The 20,110-nt window shown below is 38.1% G+C and overlaps 1 protein-coding gene across 1 annotated transcript in view; it reads left to right on the forward strand.

Moving 5' to 3' along the window:
- Positions 1–20,110, forward strand: part of LOC107587852 (clathrin coat assembly protein AP180-like) — a 58,547-nt gene that overhangs the window by 27,757 nt on the left and 10,680 nt on the right. Inside the window, exons 9-18 of the mRNA XM_016275816.1 lie at positions 1,004–1,148; positions 2,885–2,899; positions 3,285–3,443; positions 6,535–6,615; positions 8,090–8,335; positions 9,464–9,544; positions 9,792–9,860; positions 10,826–10,921; positions 11,493–11,564; positions 17,665–17,847. Coding sequence (XP_016131302.1) covers positions 1,004–1,148; positions 2,885–2,899; positions 3,285–3,443; positions 6,535–6,615; positions 8,090–8,335; positions 9,464–9,544; positions 9,792–9,860; positions 10,826–10,921; positions 11,493–11,564; positions 17,665–17,847 — 1,147 coding nt within the window. The remainder of the gene's footprint in view (positions 1–1,003; positions 1,149–2,884; positions 2,900–3,284; positions 3,444–6,534; positions 6,616–8,089; positions 8,336–9,463; positions 9,545–9,791; positions 9,861–10,825; positions 10,922–11,492; positions 11,565–17,664; positions 17,848–20,110) is intronic.

A 20,110-nucleotide genomic window follows, 5' to 3' on the forward strand; every position in this document is an offset into this window, starting at 1 on the left:
TGTGATGGTACCACAAGGGGTCGCTCACTAGCGGATCTCAGACTTCTGGAGGGGATGTAGATTCGTAGTAGTGAGTGGAAGTAGGCGGGTGCTGAGCCTGTGCAGTGGGGTTACCCGAGCCTGCTTGAATACAGTGGGGAAGGTGCCTGTGAGGAGAGATGTGTTGATGATGTGTGTGAGTGCTGGTAAAAGTGTAGGAGAGATTGCTTGGAGAAGGTGTGAGGGGATTGGGTCTAGAGGGCATGTTGTAGGATGGCTGGAGAGGAGAGGTTTTGAAAATTCTGCCTCAGTGAGGGGACTGAAGGAGAAGATGGGAGTTTTAGCAGAGGATGTGGTTGGTTTGAAGTCCTGTGTGTGGGGCTGAGAATTGACTACTGATTGTTCTAGTTTTGTCTCTGAAAAATGTGGCGAAATCATTAGCTATTATAGAAATGGTGGAGGGGGACAGAGGAGAGAATTTAATGTTTTGAAGAGATTACGTGTGTCTGGAGCGCTGTTGATCTACGTATAGGGGTAGGTGGCACACAGGTAGCAAAATGTATTTCAAAAGTAATGAAGAAATGGTCAGAGATATGAAGGGGTTTTACCAAAATGTTGTCTGCAATACAATAGAGTGAGAAAATTTAAGTCAAGTTGGTTGCCTGATTTGTGCGTGCTTGTAGTGGTAAGTCGTTTGAGATCAAATGAAGCAAGGAGCGAATGGAAGTCTGTAGCATAAGGCTTGTCCAGATGAATGTTGAAGTCGCCAAAGACTAAAAGTGGACTGCCGTCCTCCAGGAATGAGGACAGCAGCCCATCCAGCTCCTCTAGGAAGTTGGTTAGAATTTGCCCAGGAGGGCGGTAAATTACCACAACCTGGAGTTTTATTGGAGCTGTTACAGAAATCGCATGAGATTCAAATGAGTTATAATTGCATAGGGGAGAGTGGGTTGAGTATTTCCAATTGTTAGAAATGAGCAGACCAGTGCCCCCACCCTGGCCAACCTTACGGGGGGTGTGAGAGAAAGCATCCTTGAAATGTCCTTGCTGTAGAAGCATCACTCTGTTGTCTTTTTCTCTCTACAGCAGCGGCTTTAATGATCTAGTGGATTTTGATCTGTTGGCTCCAACTTCAGGGGCTTCAGCGGCTCCCACAGCATCATGGGGAGGTGAGCTGGTGTCATTTAGTTTGTGTTGTAGAGTGTTTTTTGGGTTGTTTTATTACATTCTTTAATATTGTTTTGCTAGGTCAGCTCAAGTGATCACATTTCAGGTTAGGGATGTTCATTTTAACCGGTTAACCGACCGTAAGAATTTTGACTGATTAATACAATCAGTTTAAACGGTTTAAAAAGTCATTTTATTATTTATTTTTTCAGTAATTTATCAAAATATTGAAAAAGGTTTGCTGCATGGTTAAAAAAATTGTTTTTTAGGGGGAAAAAACATAAGTCGCATTTTATTGTTTCATTCAGAAATGGGCTTAATGCCGCCTAATTACAAGCATTATAATAAACACTGTAAACATAGCTAGGCTATTTTAGTTCCCCTCACTCCACAACAAATCCTTTCAATTAACAGTATTTAGCAAAGAACAAGAATTAAAAATCTAAGAAGCTATAGCAATATAAACGACAAGCCAAAACTAATTCATTTTGGCTAAAACGAAACTGAAACCAACGTTGGATCTCTCATTCCTCACAAAATCAAATGTCTCCATATTCGCGATGTATTTGAATGGCAAATTATTATTATTTATTATGTAGCCTACTTCACTCGCATTCCAATATCCACGTAAAACAAAATGTTTTGCATAACATCACGGCGGTGCGGTTATGACACTTAACGGCACAGATTTTACTACATAGTTTTTTTTTCCATATGTTTGACTGACTGTATTTTATTATGATAATGAACAGGCTGCATTGTCAAGGTAGCAATGCTTAACTGTGTGTGCACAAGCGCGGCTGGCGCAATCACTTGAATTTCTTCCATCTAACAGTGGAAGCAACTACTCCTTTTAGTCCTAAAGATAATCGGAAATTGTAAAAGATTTGCCTTTATTTGTGTACAATCACAATAAAAAAAATCTTTGTGCTTTTGTAAAATAAGCCTAAAGAAAATAGGATGCCGCTTTCTGTCGTCTGTTTCCTTTCGCGCCGCACAAAAATGAACTGAAACTCTGCATACTAGGCTACTTGTTGCAGAGATTTTCTTTAATTTTTGTTATGTTTTTCTCCGCTCGCAGAAGCGTTGCAGGTGCGTGATGTGATATGAAGACCATATGTGAATCCTCATGTTCTGTTGTTTGCTGCTTTTTGCGCATGTAAAATTAATCCCCGGAAAACAAATGTTGGTATTTTTTAACTGGTCACAGATACTTATCCTTTTTAATTTAATTAAATTCTAATTTAAAATAATCTTGTCGGTTAACGGTTAACAATCGGTTAACGAGCATCGGTTGTCGGTGAGGAAAAATAACCGAAATGAACATCTCTAATTTCAGGTTAAAAGCGTGTAAAAAATCCCAGCATTTATTGTTATAGAGAGTAAAAAGCTGGAGGTTTAGGTTGTTATCCGTGCGTTTATGATTCATATCACCATTATATACTAGTTAATCCATTGAGCTAAAATGCAGATAACATTTTCTACCCAAATTAGGCCAATTAGGGGAATATATATTGAGTGGGCACTCTAATGAGTTATAATGACAGACTAATGGGAAATGTTCCTCATCTCTGCCCAAGCTTGTCAAGTCCCAGTTGTAAGCTGCAGCTTCTTTAGAAAGAAAAATTCTCCAAGTACTGTAGAAATCAGCTGATCCAGGAACAGGTCAAACATCTGTTTTAATCTAACATGCTCTTCTTCTTTTCTTTCTCAATCCTCTTTTTTGGCAATGGTTCAGATCTGCTTGGTGAGGGTGAGTAAAAATGATTATCAGGTTGCAAATACATCCAGGTTCTGCCCAAAACATTTTTAACCTGCAATATATTTTTTATTTTTTTTATTTTATCATAAAACTTCTTCTTTTTTGAAAATCATTTCAAAATTTCAATGGGCATGACACTTTTGCGTCTTGTCTACAAGGAACTTTCTGAACAAACTGTCCGTTCACTGTCCGAATCTTCACACTTCTGATCCAGCTGTAGCTTTATGAAGTCATTTTGCTAAAATCTCTCTACAAAAAAACTCTGAGCTTTCTTTCATCCTGTCTACACCTCTACCCTTCCTTGTCTCTCTCTCCTCCTCCTCTGTCTTTGTGAATGCTGTGGTTTGGTTGTGGCTTGGCTGTGGTGGGGTTCCAGACTCTCTGGCTGCTCCTGCCGCTGCTGCCGCTAGCTCTGAAGCACCCCTCTCTGAGGCTGCAGCCTCTGCTACCGAACCTGCAGCTGACGCCATCGCTACCCCGGCCGCTGCCTCACTGCCAGTGCCTGCCACCATCTCAGACATGGACCTGTTTGGAGGTCAGTCAGGTCATCTCCAGGCCTAACTATCAGGGAAGAATGGGAGTTAATGGGATGTTTAGCGGTCAGTTTGGTCGGTTTGTGTACATGTATTTATAATGGTACTATTTGAAGTCACTTAGCTGTCACATCAGGTACAGTAACTTGTCAATCTGATATACAAGTAAACACAATTTGCCATATTGGCAAGCTTAAATTACCCTTTCTTTCATGGCTTCTCCAATAAGTGGCCTCAGGCCCGGATTGGCTAATCGGGAGCACCGGCAGGATTCCTGGTGGGCCGGTTTTTTTTTTTTTGGCCGCGAGGGCCGGTGTTGTCATGCCACTGGGTTAAACTATGCTGTTTCTAGGTTGCCTGCATTCATAGCAGCCCCACTCTTTTTATTTTTCTCGCAGGCCATATTATTATTTTCACCACATCATATCAGTAACAAATTCTCAGTTGATAACTAAAATAGACTGTGATTAATAATCATTATTTTTGTGCAAATCGTTGTTTTATTTGTGAACATAGGCTTTTGAGGAAGGCTTTAAAACCAAGCGGAATTCTCTGCCGGCTGCTCCCGCTTTACAGCCAGCGGGACTCGCGCTAACTGCACCCTTCACCGTCCGCTTTTTTATTTTACAAAACCAGTTTGGGCGAATGCAAACAACTTATTGATCATGAGCCCAACATCCAGCACGGCAGGAAAACATTTATTCTACCTGAGGGAAGACGTCTTTCATTGTAAGTTAATGCTGTTAAATAGAAAGGGAAAAAAATGCATTAAAAAAAAAATTCTTCTTGCATAAAAAATTCTTCTTGCATAGGCTATTCTTAAACTTCCTCATTATTGAAGTAAAAATCCAAGCACCAGAAGCAGCCCACATTCTAAGTTTTCTTTAATTGAAAAATATGCATTTTCATTCAAAGGCTATAGTTGCAATAATATTTCAGATCAAAACTTTTAAGTGCTATTGTTTAAAAAAAATGCTTGATTGACTGACGAAACGTCTGTAGACCTTCAGTTGTTAGATTTTCAAATTTCATGCCATTTGTAATTTCACAGTATTTTCACCTCCTCAATTACACGTGTGAAGTCACAATTCTATAATGGTACAATTTACTCAGGCCGATGACATTTTTTGTATGACATTTAAAATTCTTTTTAGAATAATTGTACATAAATATGGTAAGCAAAACAATTGTGATTATTTCTGAGAACTTTTTAACTGCAGGCAGACTTAGGCCTACATTATGGTACAGTACAAATATTTGGAACATCCCTTATTTTCTACAAGAATAAACACTTATTTTCTACAAGAATAAACACTATTTTCTTAAAGAATAAAATAAAGAATCACAATTGTCCCTTATTTTCAATTTCTTATGTTAATTGGCAATGATGACGTAATTATCTTTTGACTCCCCTGACAGCGGAATCTTGCTAAAAAAAAAAGTATTGTTAGAGATATGCTAGCAAAAAATAATAGATAAAAAATGCATAATAGAAAGCGCAAAGGCGGCACTGAAAAGGCCAGTAAAAAAAACAAAAAAGCAAAGTGGGCCGGTCTAAGGCATGAAACTCCAGGGCTGAAAATGAGTCCCACTCCGGCCCTGAGTGGCCTGAAGTCACTATCATGTAGGTAAAAGCTAATCAGTTCAGTAGACCATTATATATTTATTCATTTACCAGAAGCTTTTGACAACAGTATAAGCAGAAAGGTTTAACCCAAAAGAGAAAAGAACAGACATATTATTAATCCTTCCTTACAGCTGAGTTGATTAATTTTTTATGAAGCAAACTACTGATAAAGCTAAGGATTAGCTCACTTGAGATTAGCTTGCTAGCATGGATGTTTTTCAGTAATTATGTCGCCTACAGCAGACATTTCAGCTTTGATTATACAAGGTCAATGGCAGACAAGTGTCTCAAATTTGATGCCTTGTAAATGTTTAAACCCAGGCCAGTTCAAGTTTCACTCTGCCAGGATAAATATATAAATATAACATTTATGTTTTGTTTGGAGAAAACCAATTAATTACACATTGAGCATGGAATTAAAATTGTAAATATATTTTTTAAATGCAATTTAAAATGAGATACTATTATAATGTATTAAATGTTTTTTTTAAATTCTTTACATTTTCCATTCCATTTCCAAGTTTTTATTATAATTTTTTAAAAATGTCTATATAGTTTTTACAAATTTTTGTTTGTTATTTTAGTACATGAAGTTAAACTACATGAACATGAGAAATGCTGAAAATAAAATAAGTTCAACATTTTTAATATATTTTAATTTAAGAAACATACTGTATATGTTACTTAAAATAAAATATACATGAAAATAAAATTTTATTTTTTTAAATATATTTTATTTGAACATATATTTCTTTTTAGTTTTAGTTAACTATAATAAACTCTGCTGGTAATGTCTAATCATTTCACACAACATTACAGACACAGGTCACTGAATAAATCATCCACAATTTGTTTTCCATTCAAATCTATAATTTTTAACCTTGACACTTGAATGTGAAACTGCTTGAATAAGACACTAAATTACATGCATAAGTATTATGCAGAATTAATGCATTTCTTTCAAATGCAGAATAATTCTGTGTTATATAGGATGTTGGCTCATTTCGTACAAAGCTGTGCAGTCTGTTGATTTAATATTCCTCTAATTAAATCAACCAGCAGTTAAACAACCCCAAGCTGTTTTTTGTTTTCTCAGCTAATAAATGAATTAATTCATACCTGGATGTGCAGGTCTCCATGGGGTTTGTAATATTATATGCCACAATGTTCATCACTGCCTCGGCTTTAGCTAACAGAAACCATGCTGTCAAAGCCAAACACTTTCTTTTACTCACTTGTTGGTCCTGACGGCATTGACAGGATGTTTCACGCAGCCTGACTCATTTCCCTCAGTGTGTGTGTGTGTGGACACACTGAATTCAACTGTATACAGCCCACACTGGTATATTTTACCACCATTTGGGTCGTATAGAGTGTTTCTGTTCACTTGTAATCGTTCTCTCTCTATCACCTCTTCATCCCCTTTCTTTTTCTCTGTTGGGTTTTGTTGGTCTGGTTCTGGCCAGACGCGTTTGCGCCCTCCCCAGGCGATGGTCCGAGCGAGGGTGTGGCCCCTGCAGCTGCTGCCGATGCATGTGCCGGATCTGGTGGGTGCTCATCCATTCACAAGATCCACCCTGCTTTTTATTTGTGTGTGCCTGTGTATTTATGAATGGTTATGAAAGGTTTGTGTGTATGGGTGCGTGCTTGAATGGAAATCCAACAACCGCTATGGTCAGCAATCTGTGTGTGTGTGAGCGAGAGTGCATGCAGTTTTGTTCGCATTGCTTGAGTTATTAAACCCAGCTTTTTCCCACACGTTACAGCAAAATAATTTTGTCCATGAGCTGCCTAGGCACATACACTGTTCTCTGCAGGCACAATTGGTAATTTCTGTCCTTACAGTGCAAAAATTTTTATTCTCTATTTTTTGTCTTGTTTTACATGAAAAAGATGTATACATCCTTAAAACATAAAAGGCAACACTGTTGATTACAACTTTTCTGAAATTATATCTTGTGTATTTTTCTTACCTTATAGCATGTATTTTGGAATATATATATTGTCGCGGGGTGAATGAGAACACAGACTCGGTACTGATCGAAAGAGCCCCGGAGGGTGATTTATTGCCCACACACTGATCACACGTGCGCTGAGGAATGGTGCTCGGTGCCCGTCTCAGCTCTGGGGTGCCTTCCCGCTGGTGTCTCGTCTCCTGGCTTTTAAGGCAAGCGGGAACGAGCTCCAGGTGCGCCACTCATCGCGCACAGGTGTTGTGCGTCGGTGATCAGTGTGGCCGAGGCGTTTCCAGGGCGACGCTAATCTGGACTCGGGATACTCGCCACTATATATATATATATAAATTATTTCAAGATATATTTTCTGAAGATGAGTTGCTTCTCAAGTAAATTTATTTTGTTTTAAGGATGTTTAGATGCTTTACTTGAAAACAGGACAAAATATTTTCAAGAAAATGATTTTTGCCTTTACTTTCTGCTATGTTAACCTTCTAATAATTCAGCTGCTCACATTAATTGTATAATTTCCCTTCCGGTGTTTATTTTCAGTATCAGTGATTCATTCTAACAACCTTAGCTTTTATTTTTATGAAGTCTGAAGAGCAGAAGCTTAGTGGTTGTATTTACATAATGCAACTACTGTGCCATATAACATGAAAAGGCTTACTTTTACCTTTTATAAGTCCTTTTACTGGAACATTAACTTAGCTCTGCTTCCACATTGCTACTAGGACTTAAAAATCTGCAACCTATGGAATCCAGACTGTATTTTCTTGTTTTATTATTAATGGTTTCTCTATAGACAGCAAGCATCCTGAGGTATGTATGATTATACAAAACAGAATGAAAACTACATTGGGTTTTTTTCTAGGATATTTTTAATGGGGATTGCAGTACTAAGGTTAATCGTGTCTTAAAGTGTGCTTTTGAAGGTAAAATCCATCCTCTCTCTCTGTGACTTCAGTGTTCCTGAAGTTATGAGCTTTTCTTTTTTAGTTTGCCGTTTTTGTTATTTAACAAACCTTCCCCATTCCATTTTCATCCCCAACCCTTCCCAATAAAGACCCCTGGGCTCCATCCGAGGGGAGTGCAAGCATTGCCCCAGAGCTGGACCTCTTTGCCATGAAGCCGGTAGAGAGTGTCGCTACCGCAGCGTCTCCTACCAGTGCCGAGCCGAGCATCTCGCCAACAGTGGCCCCAGCTACCCCTTCTCCTCCCACCGCTACTGCCACTACCATCGCCGCCACTACCACAACCACATCCGCTACAGCTGAGTCTGCGGCCCCGCCAACACTAGACCTCTTTAGTGGTAATGTCTCTGCTGGAATTCTGCCTCTGTCTTGCTTTACGCTGCATTATGACAATATTAACTTGCTAAGCTAGTTCCCCAACATTATTAAGATTCTCTTTTGTTTGATTCCTCTCATTTAGATTTATATTTTATGTTTTGGTCATTCTGGATTGTGAATCATGGCCTTTACCACCTTTTCAGCGCTGAAGAATATTCTTGACGTTATATATATATATATATATTGTAATTGTACAATAATACTGTCAAATTACTGTAATTGTAAATATAAATATAATTGTACACTTCCGTTCAATTTTTTTTTAAAGAAATTAATATTCAGCATGAAAGCATTAACTTGATCAAAAGTGACAATAAAGTTGCAAAAAATGTGTATTTCAAATAAATGTCTCTTTCTACTAATCAAAGTATCCTGAAAAAATCACAAATCAATTTCCTCAAACATTGATAATAAGAAATGTTTCTTGAGCACTAAAATCATTTTACAATGATTTCTGAAGGATCATGTGACACTGAAGACTGAAGTAATGGCTGCTAAAAATCAAGATTCGACATCACAGGAATAAACTACATTTTAAAATATTTAAAAATAGAACATCGTTATTTTAAACTGTAATAATATTTCACAAATGCAGCCTTGAGCATAATAGGCTGTTATATACATTTATATTATACTATATATATATATATATAAAACCCAAAATTTTGAACGGTATTGTACATATTTAAAATATTTGTAAAATAATAGCTATAATTGTAAATATTGCTATTGTATAACAATGTAAAATAATACTATATTTGCAAATAAAGAGGGGTGGTCAATGTCACTGATTCACATTTGGCCTCTAAAATTGCACTGCAATCTGTCAAAATCCAGGATTTGCAGTGACCACATTTGTCCTGCAATAATTTTCTGGTGTTTTTGACCAAATCTGAATGCTTTGGTTTGCATTGACATTTGAAGACTTGACTGAGTAGTCTCTTGTGCTACTTGTTCAGTGTGATTATGGAAAAAAGCAAGCAAAAAAGGTGTTTTAAAATCTAAATGGTGTTTCCTCTCTCTCACTTGAAGCTGTCTTAATATGCACTGACTAAAAGCATAACGCATATGTGTGTCCTTGTTTATAGATATGTTTGATTCTATGCCTGAGCAAAGCTCCTCCACAGAGCCCAAAGCAACCACTCCTAGTGTAGACCTTTTTGGTGCAGGTACAGGAGTTGATTCCCATAGTTCTGTTGAACGTCTTGTCTTTTCTAGTCTCATCTTTCTTCTTTCTCATCTGTTTTTTGGCCCACTCCGTCTTGGTTTGTCCTCATAGTGGAACGTGGACTTGTGCATGTTTGCACCCTCAAAAGCACAACTTTGTGTCCTTTCTATGCTTCTGCTCCTTATTGATTTCTCTTCTCTTACGTTTCCTCCTCCACTTCCTCTTTTTGCTTTGCTTTGGTGTGAAAGATCTTCCCGCTGTCTCACGCGGGCCCTCACCTTTGCCTGAGGCCAGTGTGACTGGTGACCTCTTGTCTGGTGAGTTTGCTTGTCTCTCTAAATGGAGCATGTTTTGTCTTTTACCATGAATTATTATATTATCATTAATAATGAATAAATAAATAATGTTAATTAATAATTAATCAAATTATTATTATTAATACTAAATATATCATATTATTCAATAATAATACTGATCATTTTTCTATTAATATTTATTCATTTTTCAGGTCAACTTTTAAGCTAGATTGTTATGCTAATAATTTAATTTGTAATGAATATTTGTGTTAAATTACAAAATTTGAAATTAAAGAATTGAATAATATCATTAAATATTTATATATTAATATTATATATACAGTATATAAATATTTATATATGGCTCAGTATATTCTATGAATTATTACTATTATTATGATGCTTTAAGGAATAGTTTGAATATTTTGGCATTTACCCTCATGTTGTTTAAAACCGTATTACTCAATTTCTTCTGTATAACACAAAAGGAAACATTTTGGAGACTATTTTCCATGATTTTTGACAGCATTTTTTAAGCATTAATTTTCTGAAACTTTGTTCACTTAGTAAATGAGTAATTTTTTTCTTTTGAGTCTTTTCAGTGAGTAATTTGATCAAATTCAGCTTGCTGAGTAAATGATTTGATCACAGCGGGTAAAAGGAAGATTAAAAACTTAAATTTCAGTCTGTTTTTCACACAAAGCTATTAAATCACTTAAGACTTGAAAATATAGTTAATGAGTTACAGTATATGAGTCACTTTTATGATAGTTTTATGGTGTTTTCGCTTCCATTTGCCATTCATGCAGAAGACAGATAGTCATTTATGTTTGAGTGAACGATTGCTTTATTTGGTTTAGTATTGTATTTTTGTTTGTTCCTCCAATGCACTTTTACTTGCATTACAGTTACATCCCAAACTGCTAGTATTAGCTATATTTTATTTAGAGATGTCAAAATCACCCCATTTGCTCTCGTCCATTTAGATTCATTTGTTGCTCCAGTGGCTCCTACACCTGCTGCTCCAGCTGCTCCTGTCTCTCCTCCTAAAGCCGAACCTAGACCTGTGCTGGACCTCCTTGGTGTGTCTAAACTCGCTCATACAAAACACCAATTCTAAAGATCAATATAGAGATAATGTATGTCACATTCCAGGGTTTTCACTGTGGTGTAACCCAGTGAATTATGATCAGGTTTTTGCTTCTGACTGCACAATGTTTGAGCTTGTTCATTTGTGCTGAACTTGTTAAAGTTCATTTTGTTAGCGTAGACATTTCAATTTATGAAGTGGTAAGTATACACCAGCTGTTTCAAAGCCCAGTTTTTCAATTATTGTGGCTAGTTTCTGCAGTTTGTTTTGTCTGTTAAGTGAGCAGATGATGATGAATTTGGGAAGAGAGAGATTTGTTTGATGTGTGTTTGAGTTTAGTGTATATGCTTGCTGTGCTGTCATGTGTACATTAAGTGTGGGAAGACACAAAGATCGCATATCCATGTGTCAGTGTTTGTTGCGATGTGGGAGTATGTTGCCTGTTGTATGATCTCAGCTCACTCTCTCCATCTGCCCCTCTCTCAGTGTGTATGCAGCTTTAAGGCTGACTAATGCTTCTCCTCCTTCATGCTGCACTGTGGGATGTCTGTCTCTGGAACAAGACACATTTGGTGACACTACTGGGGAGACCCAGTCCGCTGCTCCCGAAGCACCATCAGGTGACCTTCTTGGAGGTATAGGTCACATATCCTGATTAGGAAAACGCTCTTTTTTTGTTAATGATGAAATAGAGACGTTAGACGTGGCACTAACGAAGAGCTGTTCAATATATGTATATAATACAGTTAATGCCTAATAAACAAATGAACAATAGTAATGAATAATTAAGTGAATTACCATAACAATAATAAAAAAAGTAATAATAGCTAATTACTTATAATTATTGATGTTTTGTTGTAAAATGTATAATTGCACCTAATAATGACAATAATAATAATAATAATTATTATTATTATAACATTTGTTGTTATTATTATTATTGTTGTTGTTGTTATTGTAGTTCAATAATTTGACCCAAATAATACTAATAACAACAACAGGGTTTGTACGGGTGCTTGAAATCCTTGAAAATGCTTGAATTTTAATGTAGTTTTCAAGGTTTGAATTTTGGATAAAGTGCTTGAAACTGCTTGAAATATGCTTTTTGCATAAAATGAAAACCGTCGACCATAGACTGGAAAAAAGTTGACTCACGTGTGTGACTGGCTAGTGTGATCTGTCTGTCTTTATTGACGGGCGCTCTCTGGCTGCGTTTACACTTTGCATTAACATGCGATCACTGTGATCTGATCAAGCAGATCGGATCATCAGTCAATCAGGACACGGCACGTTTACACTTGGCAACATCAGCTGACTTCTCGATCTGGATAACTGATCGGATCTGTATTTCCCGCGCAATATTTAAATAAGTCTGCGGTGCAAAGTCAATCTGAAGTGGTGGGTTTTCTTTTGAAAACTATTTTCAGTCGCGGGACAATAGAGACGTTAGACGTGGCACTAACGAAGAGCTGTTCAATATATGTATATAATACAGTTAATGCCTAATAAACAAATGAACAATAGTAATGAATAATTAAGTGAATTACCATAACAATAATAAAAAAAGTAATAATAGCTAATTACTTATAATTATTGATGTTTTGTTGTAAAATGTATAATTGCACCTAATAATGACAATAATAATAATAATTATTATTATTATAACATTTGTTGTTATTATTATTATTGTTGTTGTTGTTATTGTAGTTCAATAATTTGACCCAAATAATACTAATAACAACAACAGGGTTTGTACGGGTGCTTGAAATCCTTGAAAATGCTTGAATTTTAACGTAGTTTTCAAGGTTTGAATTTTGGATAAAGTGCTTGAAACTGCTTGAAATATGCTTTTTGCATAAAATGAAAACCGTCGACCATAGACTGGAAAAAAGTTGACTCACGTGTGTGACTGGCTAGTGTGATCTGTCTGTCTTTATTGACGGGCGCTCTCTGGCTGCGTTTACACTTTGCATTAACATGCGATCACTGTGATCTGATCAAGCAGATCGGATCATCAGTCAATCAGGACACGGCACGTTTACACTTGGCAACATCAGCTGACTTCTCGATCTGGATAACTGATCGGATCTGTATTTCCCGCGCAATATTTAAATAAGTCTGCGGTGCAAAGTCAATCTGAAGTGGTGGGTTTTCTTTTGAAAACTATTTTCAGTCGCGGGACAGTTTACAAATCAAAATAAATGTACGAGTCTCACTAGCACTGATCTTCCGACAGATCGGGGGAGAGGGGGCGGCGTTTTGCGTGATGTCGACCTGCGAATGCAGACACGATGGCTGTATTGCGTTTAGGCTGCATTTAAACTTGGCATTAACATGCGACCTGTATCCGAATGCTGTCCAAATACATATTGAAAAGACAAGTGTAAACGCGCTTCTGATCGGAATGTTATCCGATCAGCGTGTCCTGCTCCAGAGGTAGTCGAGGGCTGCGTTTACACTTGTATCCGGATGTTGTCCACATACACATTGAAAAGACAAGTGTAAACGCGCTTCTGATCGGAATGTTATCCGATCAGCGTGTCCTGCTCCAGAGGTAGTCGAGGGCTGCGTTTACACTTGTATCCGGATGTTGTCCACATACACATTGAAAAGACAAGTGTAAACGCGCTTCTGATCGGAATGTTATCCGATCAGCGTGTCCTGCTCCAGAGGTAGTCGAGGGCTGCGTTTACACTTGTATCCGGATGTTGTCCACATACACACATCGCAGGTCGACATCACGGAAGCACGTTTACACTTGTCTTTTCAATGTGTATGTGGACAACATCCGGATACAGGTCGCATGTTAATGCCAAGTGTAAACGCAGCCTCTGATGGAGCAGAGCGGGAGATAAACACATGTCGGGAGGTTGCTGCTTCAGTCAGCGTTGGTTTAAAAAAAAAAGACAAACACAAATTATGGTTAGAATAATGTAAAGTCTGCTTTTTATGGGAGAGTCTGCGCTTTCAAGCCGTATAAAAGGTAATCAAAAATGCCCATGGTCAGTTAAGCTATGTTAAAGACTGTCGCGAATAAAGTGAAATAATAAAATAAACATGTCAAAGCGCAGCGCGGGTGTTTTTATATTAATGCATCTCTGAAGTGAACCGACTGCTTTGAGAGAGGTTTCAATGGCATTATCATTTCATCTCACCGACATACAGTATAATGACTGATAAAGTAGCGTTTGTGAGCCAGCGCTGCTTTTTGTACATCCATTACCGGGCAAACCGCTGTATTCATGCAGTTCCAAAAGTGCCACCCAGTGGCAGACAGAACCTCATATTTTAACCTTTAAACTATTTTTAAGAAAAAAAGAAAAGGGATGTGTCAAAAGTGTAAAGAATTATTTTAATTTAAAGCACACACATCTTACTCTCTAAATGTTTTAAATTTATGAAGGCACATTAGCTTTTTGTTCTGAACAAAAACAGCAGACAGACTTATTGAAAATGAAAATTCTTTATACTCGTTCCTTTATTTTAAAATATATATATATTTATTATTTGGTTATTATGGGTGGCTCAATAGTGCGATATGCGGTTTGATCGCGGTATTTTTATTTATTTTATTTTTTACAAACCTTATTTATCCTGATTTTACTGCATACAAAGCTCTATTGTTGAGTTATTATGTAGCATATATTGTTGCTTTTTAACTGACAGAGAGACATGTTTTAAAACATTTTTGTTTATTGTTAAATGCCAAACAGCAATAAGAACATCCCTTTTCTAATTTAAAAAACAAAAGAAATAAAAACAATTCTGAAGTATCAAATGAAAACAAGCAATAAGAAAATCCTTATTCCAATTTGAAAAACGAAAGAATTCTAAAGTATCACATGAAAACAAAGTGTTGGCCTAAGTGAAAATGCAGAGAATAAACTAAATATTATTTAATCGTTAACGAATGTGATTTAGACCTGGGTTATCATGTCCTTGTTTTGCGCTAGGAAAACCAACATATTAACCGTATGTGGTTTCAGGGAGGATCGCATGGGGGTAACAATATTCCCGGCGGCACTGAAAACACTTTCCGACGGTGTGCTCGTTGCACAAATACACATGTATTTGCACGCGACTTTGGACAGCAGCGGAAATCTAGACCGATTATCGCACCATCAGGACAGTGGATTCGCGTTGGGAGTCTATGCACTCCTCCTGCAGGTAGCGCGTGAGCTCGTTGTCTGCTCGTGCTCTCTTGGGTATGGGCGCTGATGCAGAGGTCGTCCGTGACTTCAGCAGGTCTCCAAGAGTCTTTTTCTTTGCTGCAGGTGGCACCACCACTTGCCCTTCATCTCCAACCACTAACGCACTGGCAGCGCTCCCTTCGTCCTCCTCTCCCACCATCTCTTCGATGATGTTGAATTTTGTCTCCGTGTCATTGATATAATTGCCCCTATATCGAGGGTCTTAAAAAACAGGCCTTTTCCAAAAGTTTTTGTAAGGCAGCTGGTTCATATTTCCCCTGTAGAACAATGCACATTTTGTGCTTTATGTCCGATGTTAATGTGGTATCCTCATTTGATGGTTTAAGCATATCTTCTGTCAGGAGTTTCAGGGTGGGTTTGACTGAAGACACTGTAACGTAGCTCTCACCAGACAGCAGATCCGTAAACGAAACCCAGGATACAAACAGTTTGCGGGAAAATGACACTCGTAACACTCGTATCATTATTAATTTAATTAATATTCAGTGCACAGTGATGAATTGTAAAACAAGAAGGCCACAGCCTCATGAAAAAAAAAAACCTGTGAACACTGCAGTTGCCGTGGTTTCTGCGGTTGCTTTCCTTCCTCTGCGGTTGGCTCGTCAGTAGCGCGGTATTACAATATTGCGGTTATCGCGACAGCCCTAGCTGGAAAAGCTGGAAAATGCACCTTGAAAGTGAATCTTGAATTTTTATTTGAAAAAGTGTAATAACCCTGCAACAATAGTAATATTTATATAAATATATATTATTCTAGAAACTAAAACTAGGAGATAAATATATACCAATAATAGGAAACATATTGAAATGAATGCTCATTTTCAGTTAAAGTTTTAACCCAAATTGTTGTGCTGCTTTGTAATGGAAATTTGTATTAAATTAGAAAAGTGATTGTTAACTAAACATAATTAATAATAATAATAATTTTCAGTAATTGAAATAAAGATAAAATATTAGAAAATAAATAAATAAAATATTAGATGAAAAACTTTTTAAAATAAATAAGTTTGAAGTTGAAGTACTACTAAAAATCAAATTAAAGCTATATAGAAATGTATAGTTCAGTCATGAAACTCTAGATGGAGCAGGCTGACGGGTTGTTAACGTAACTGATGATATTCAGAGAGTTAAACGACTTGGCACAAGCTGATTGCTTCATGCTGCATATGCAGCCAATGAGCTTACGGTCTTGCATTTATATGGCTGGCTAGCATTCACTTGAGATTCTGCTGCACTCTTTAAGAGTTTCTCTGAAACCCTCCACCTTCACCAGCTCCACCAGTATAGATCTGCTACGGGTTATTTTATATGCTGTTTGTGCAGCAGCAGTATGTCTTAAATACTCACGGCACCATATCGCCATATGCATTGGCAGTAGCAAGTTCCTGTACTTGCTTGAAGCATCAGCATTAATCTACAACTACAGCAATAACCAACAGCAGCAGCAATTCAGCAGCAGCTTAGCAGATATATTCCGCCAAGACAAAATACATAAACATTGTCATTTCCATCACCATGCTAAAATCTTCAGAGAGTTGTCATGATTGGAATACTTTTAAAATGATAAACTTGAAAAAAAGCAAATAACAAAATTACTAAAGCATAAAATAACATTAAAAATAAAAAAACTAACTTAAAATATTAATAAAAACTATAATATATAAATAATACAAAAATAATACCAAAAAAGTAATTTGGACCCCACTGCTTCAATTTTAACCTGTTGATAGTTTTCACGTGACGTCACACCCTTTTAGGAACACCCACCTGGAGGGCAAAACTAAGCTTTGCTCCACTGACTGACAGTTATTTTAACACAGATTGCATTAAGTAGTAATGTAGTAAAACGCAGATATTAAAAGGCGAAATTCAGTAAACACCTTATTGATGATGTATATTTTGTACAGGCAAGCAGATGAACCCAGAATATAAACACAATATGCAAAGTTTCACATTAAATGGTTTCCCATAGAAAACCATTATAAGGAAAACACTGAACCATTAAGCGGATTGCATTCATATTCTGGCCTCATCTGCTTGCCTATGTAAATTATGCATCATTAATATGACTGTTTTAAATGTATTAAGGCACTTTAAGTGTTTTTAAAATGTTTTGTCACACTGTTTAAGGATAGAAATATTGCCATGGGTGCTTAATGCTAAAACTTGCATTTTGTTCATACATACCTTTGTTTTATTCTTTTGAGGTGATCTAAATATTTACGGCTGGGAAACAGATGGAAAATTGACAGGCTTGTGCTGCAGTTCTATGGATGTTTTGCCCTCCAGGTCTTCGAGCCGGTCACACGACTGAAAGCTATGAATTGATAGCCTTAGCGAGAATACGTTAAAAAAAAATGTTTATGTACATTTAAACAGTAATTTAGTTCAGAAACACCATGTTTTGGAATTGCTCTTATGCTGGACCATAATAAAATGTTTAGATATTTGAGAACTGTTAAGAATCTGAAAGTGTGCTATGGATTTGTGGTGGATTTGGCACCTTATCTGTTGATGTCTGCAGGGTTGATTTCACCGGTCGCCCTCACAGTTACACCAACCCCAGCACCAGTGCCATCCTCGGCCCCAGCTGAACTGCTGGAGTCAGCTTTTGATGCCTTTGGCTCTGTGCCGGTATCCACCACACCAGTGGCGGCAGACAGCGCCCCTGCTACCGCAGCGCCCTCTGGTGGCTTTGATGCATCAGGTGAGATATCAAACTAGGTGTTTTGAACAGATAATTATACTCTTAATAAACATGAATACTTATGTATTTGACAAAACTGTATTTTTTTTAGTTTCTCTTGAATGCAGTGAGGCATCTTTCAGGCTTGCTTGCTTCTCAGCACACTTTTGCCTTGCATGAGCACTTCTGTATCTGCTGACCTTCTTAAATTATACAGAGAAGATGTGACAGCGCTTCTAAAATGCATTCTCCCTGTGCTTTTTCTCCTTTTTCATTTCATTTCGTGTTCTGTCCATTCTTGCTCTCTTACTGTAATACTGCTTTTTTTCGACTTTATCATCTGTCCCATTCTTATATCATCTCTCTCTGTGCTTTGTTTCTGATAAATCTCTCCCTGCGCACTGATCTGGCTCGTTGCTTGCTCCTGCTGTGCCATTGGTGAGTTGGCAAGAGAACTCAGGGCTTTGCAGCATGTATCGTTTTACCCAATCGCACCAAAGGGTTTGGGGGGTGTGAATGTTCTAGCGCTGTTTGTTATTTCAGTGCACACCTTTACCCTTTAGCCTCTCTGTGCGGTTTGTCCCTGCTTGCCCATGTTACAGATATTGTGCATTACTGCATTAGAATGAATTGCCTGCTTTAGTGTTGTTGGTACCAGAATAGTTTTTCATAAAAGGTGCACTAGGTACTTTGACAGTGGTTTTGGACTTCATACTGACACCTGTTGGCCTGGAAGGTTTTTGGAAACTAGTGCCATAATGTAGGTCTATTTGACAATCAGTGTGATTTTTACACACTTTTTGTTCTAGTCATAGTTTTTGTATTTTGAAGAAAACACCTTTTACATTTTTGTTAATGTTTCATCATGTTATATTCAGTAATTTTAGTCCATTTGATTAAATTATGAAATGTATGTTGATGTGAATAACACGCATTTGCAAAATGACGAGAATGTTAAACTTTTTCAATTTTAAAATTTAGATACTTCATAAAAGTCTTGTGGATTTTTTTAGTTTTTCTAGGGCAGGGATCCTCAAATCTGGCCCACGAGATCCACTTGCCTGCAGAGTTTAGCTCTAACCCTAATCAAACACACCTGAGCATGCTAATCAATGTCTTCAGGATCATTAGAAAATCACAGGTAGCTGAGTTTGATCAGGGTTGGAGCTAAACTCTGCAGCGCATTGGACCTCCAGGGTAAGATTTGAGGAACCCTGTTCTAGGGTGTGCATTTTTGAACATTTGTAAAAAGTAATTTTTCTTTATTTTTTAAATGTTAAAATTTGCAATTTGCAAAAAAAATACTTGGTGCACCTTACCCTAACCCTTTGCTTTGAGGGTTAACGTTTTGAGTCATTGACTGGGAGGGTGTTGGATCTCAGCTCATCTCCTCATCCAGTACAAATGGTTCCCTATATGTTGGTCACGTCGAGCTATGTCGTGACTCGACATTAGGGGTTTTACTTGGGAGCCTGAATCCTCTCTGATTAAGAGAAAACACCAATGAAATTTGGCTAGTGGATTTTGCATGCTGAGCCACTCCCCGTGCACATGGGTATCATAATCAGACATCATCAGATTTTGCTTCGGAGCCGAGTGAATGAACACCGTTCGAGATTCACCAGGCGAATTCTCTCTGCTGCTGGAAGAAGAGGTTGTTCTGGGTGGTGTTACGGCACAATCAGCGGCGTCCCTGTTAATTCAGATTCCCCTGGGTACTTCATCTAAAAGAACAGTTTCTGATTGTGGACGGATGGACTGTCGTCCTCTTGAGGATGAAGATTCGGCGGGGCTGCCCCCCCTTGGGTGTTGTTGCCACCACTGAATCGGACAACCAAAGCTTACAGTCCTGCGGGCCAAGCTGCCTCTGCCCTGCATGCCATGGCTATCCTGCAAGTACACCAAGCCAAGGCACTAAAACGAATGCACGAGAGTAGTACCGACCCGAGTTCCGAACCCCCGGGTGACGAAAGTCACGGCACAGTCCCTTGGGAAGGCGATGTCCACGTTAGTGGTCCAAGAGTGCCATCTATGGTTCAGCCTTGCTGAGATGAGTGACGTCGACAAAGCGCACTTTCTTGATGTTCCCATCTCACAGACTGGGCTATTTGGCAACACTGTCGAGAACTCCGGCATGATCCTCCACCCGCCGTTCCGCTGTGGGCCACGCCTCCCTTCTGCGGTTGCTCCGCCCCGTGCTGAGACTATGTCGAGGTCGGCATGACAAGCCTCGCGCAGGAGAGCCCCCCCCCCCCCCCCCCCCCCCCCCCCCCCCCCCCCCCCC

The sequence above is a fragment of the Sinocyclocheilus grahami genome, unplaced genomic scaffold (assembly GCF_001515645.1).
Source record: "Sinocyclocheilus grahami isolate Dianchi unplaced genomic scaffold, SAMN03320097.WGS_v1.1 scaffold96.1, whole genome shotgun sequence".
In the NCBI taxonomy this organism is placed as follows: domain Eukaryota; kingdom Metazoa; phylum Chordata; class Actinopteri; order Cypriniformes; family Cyprinidae; genus Sinocyclocheilus; species Sinocyclocheilus grahami.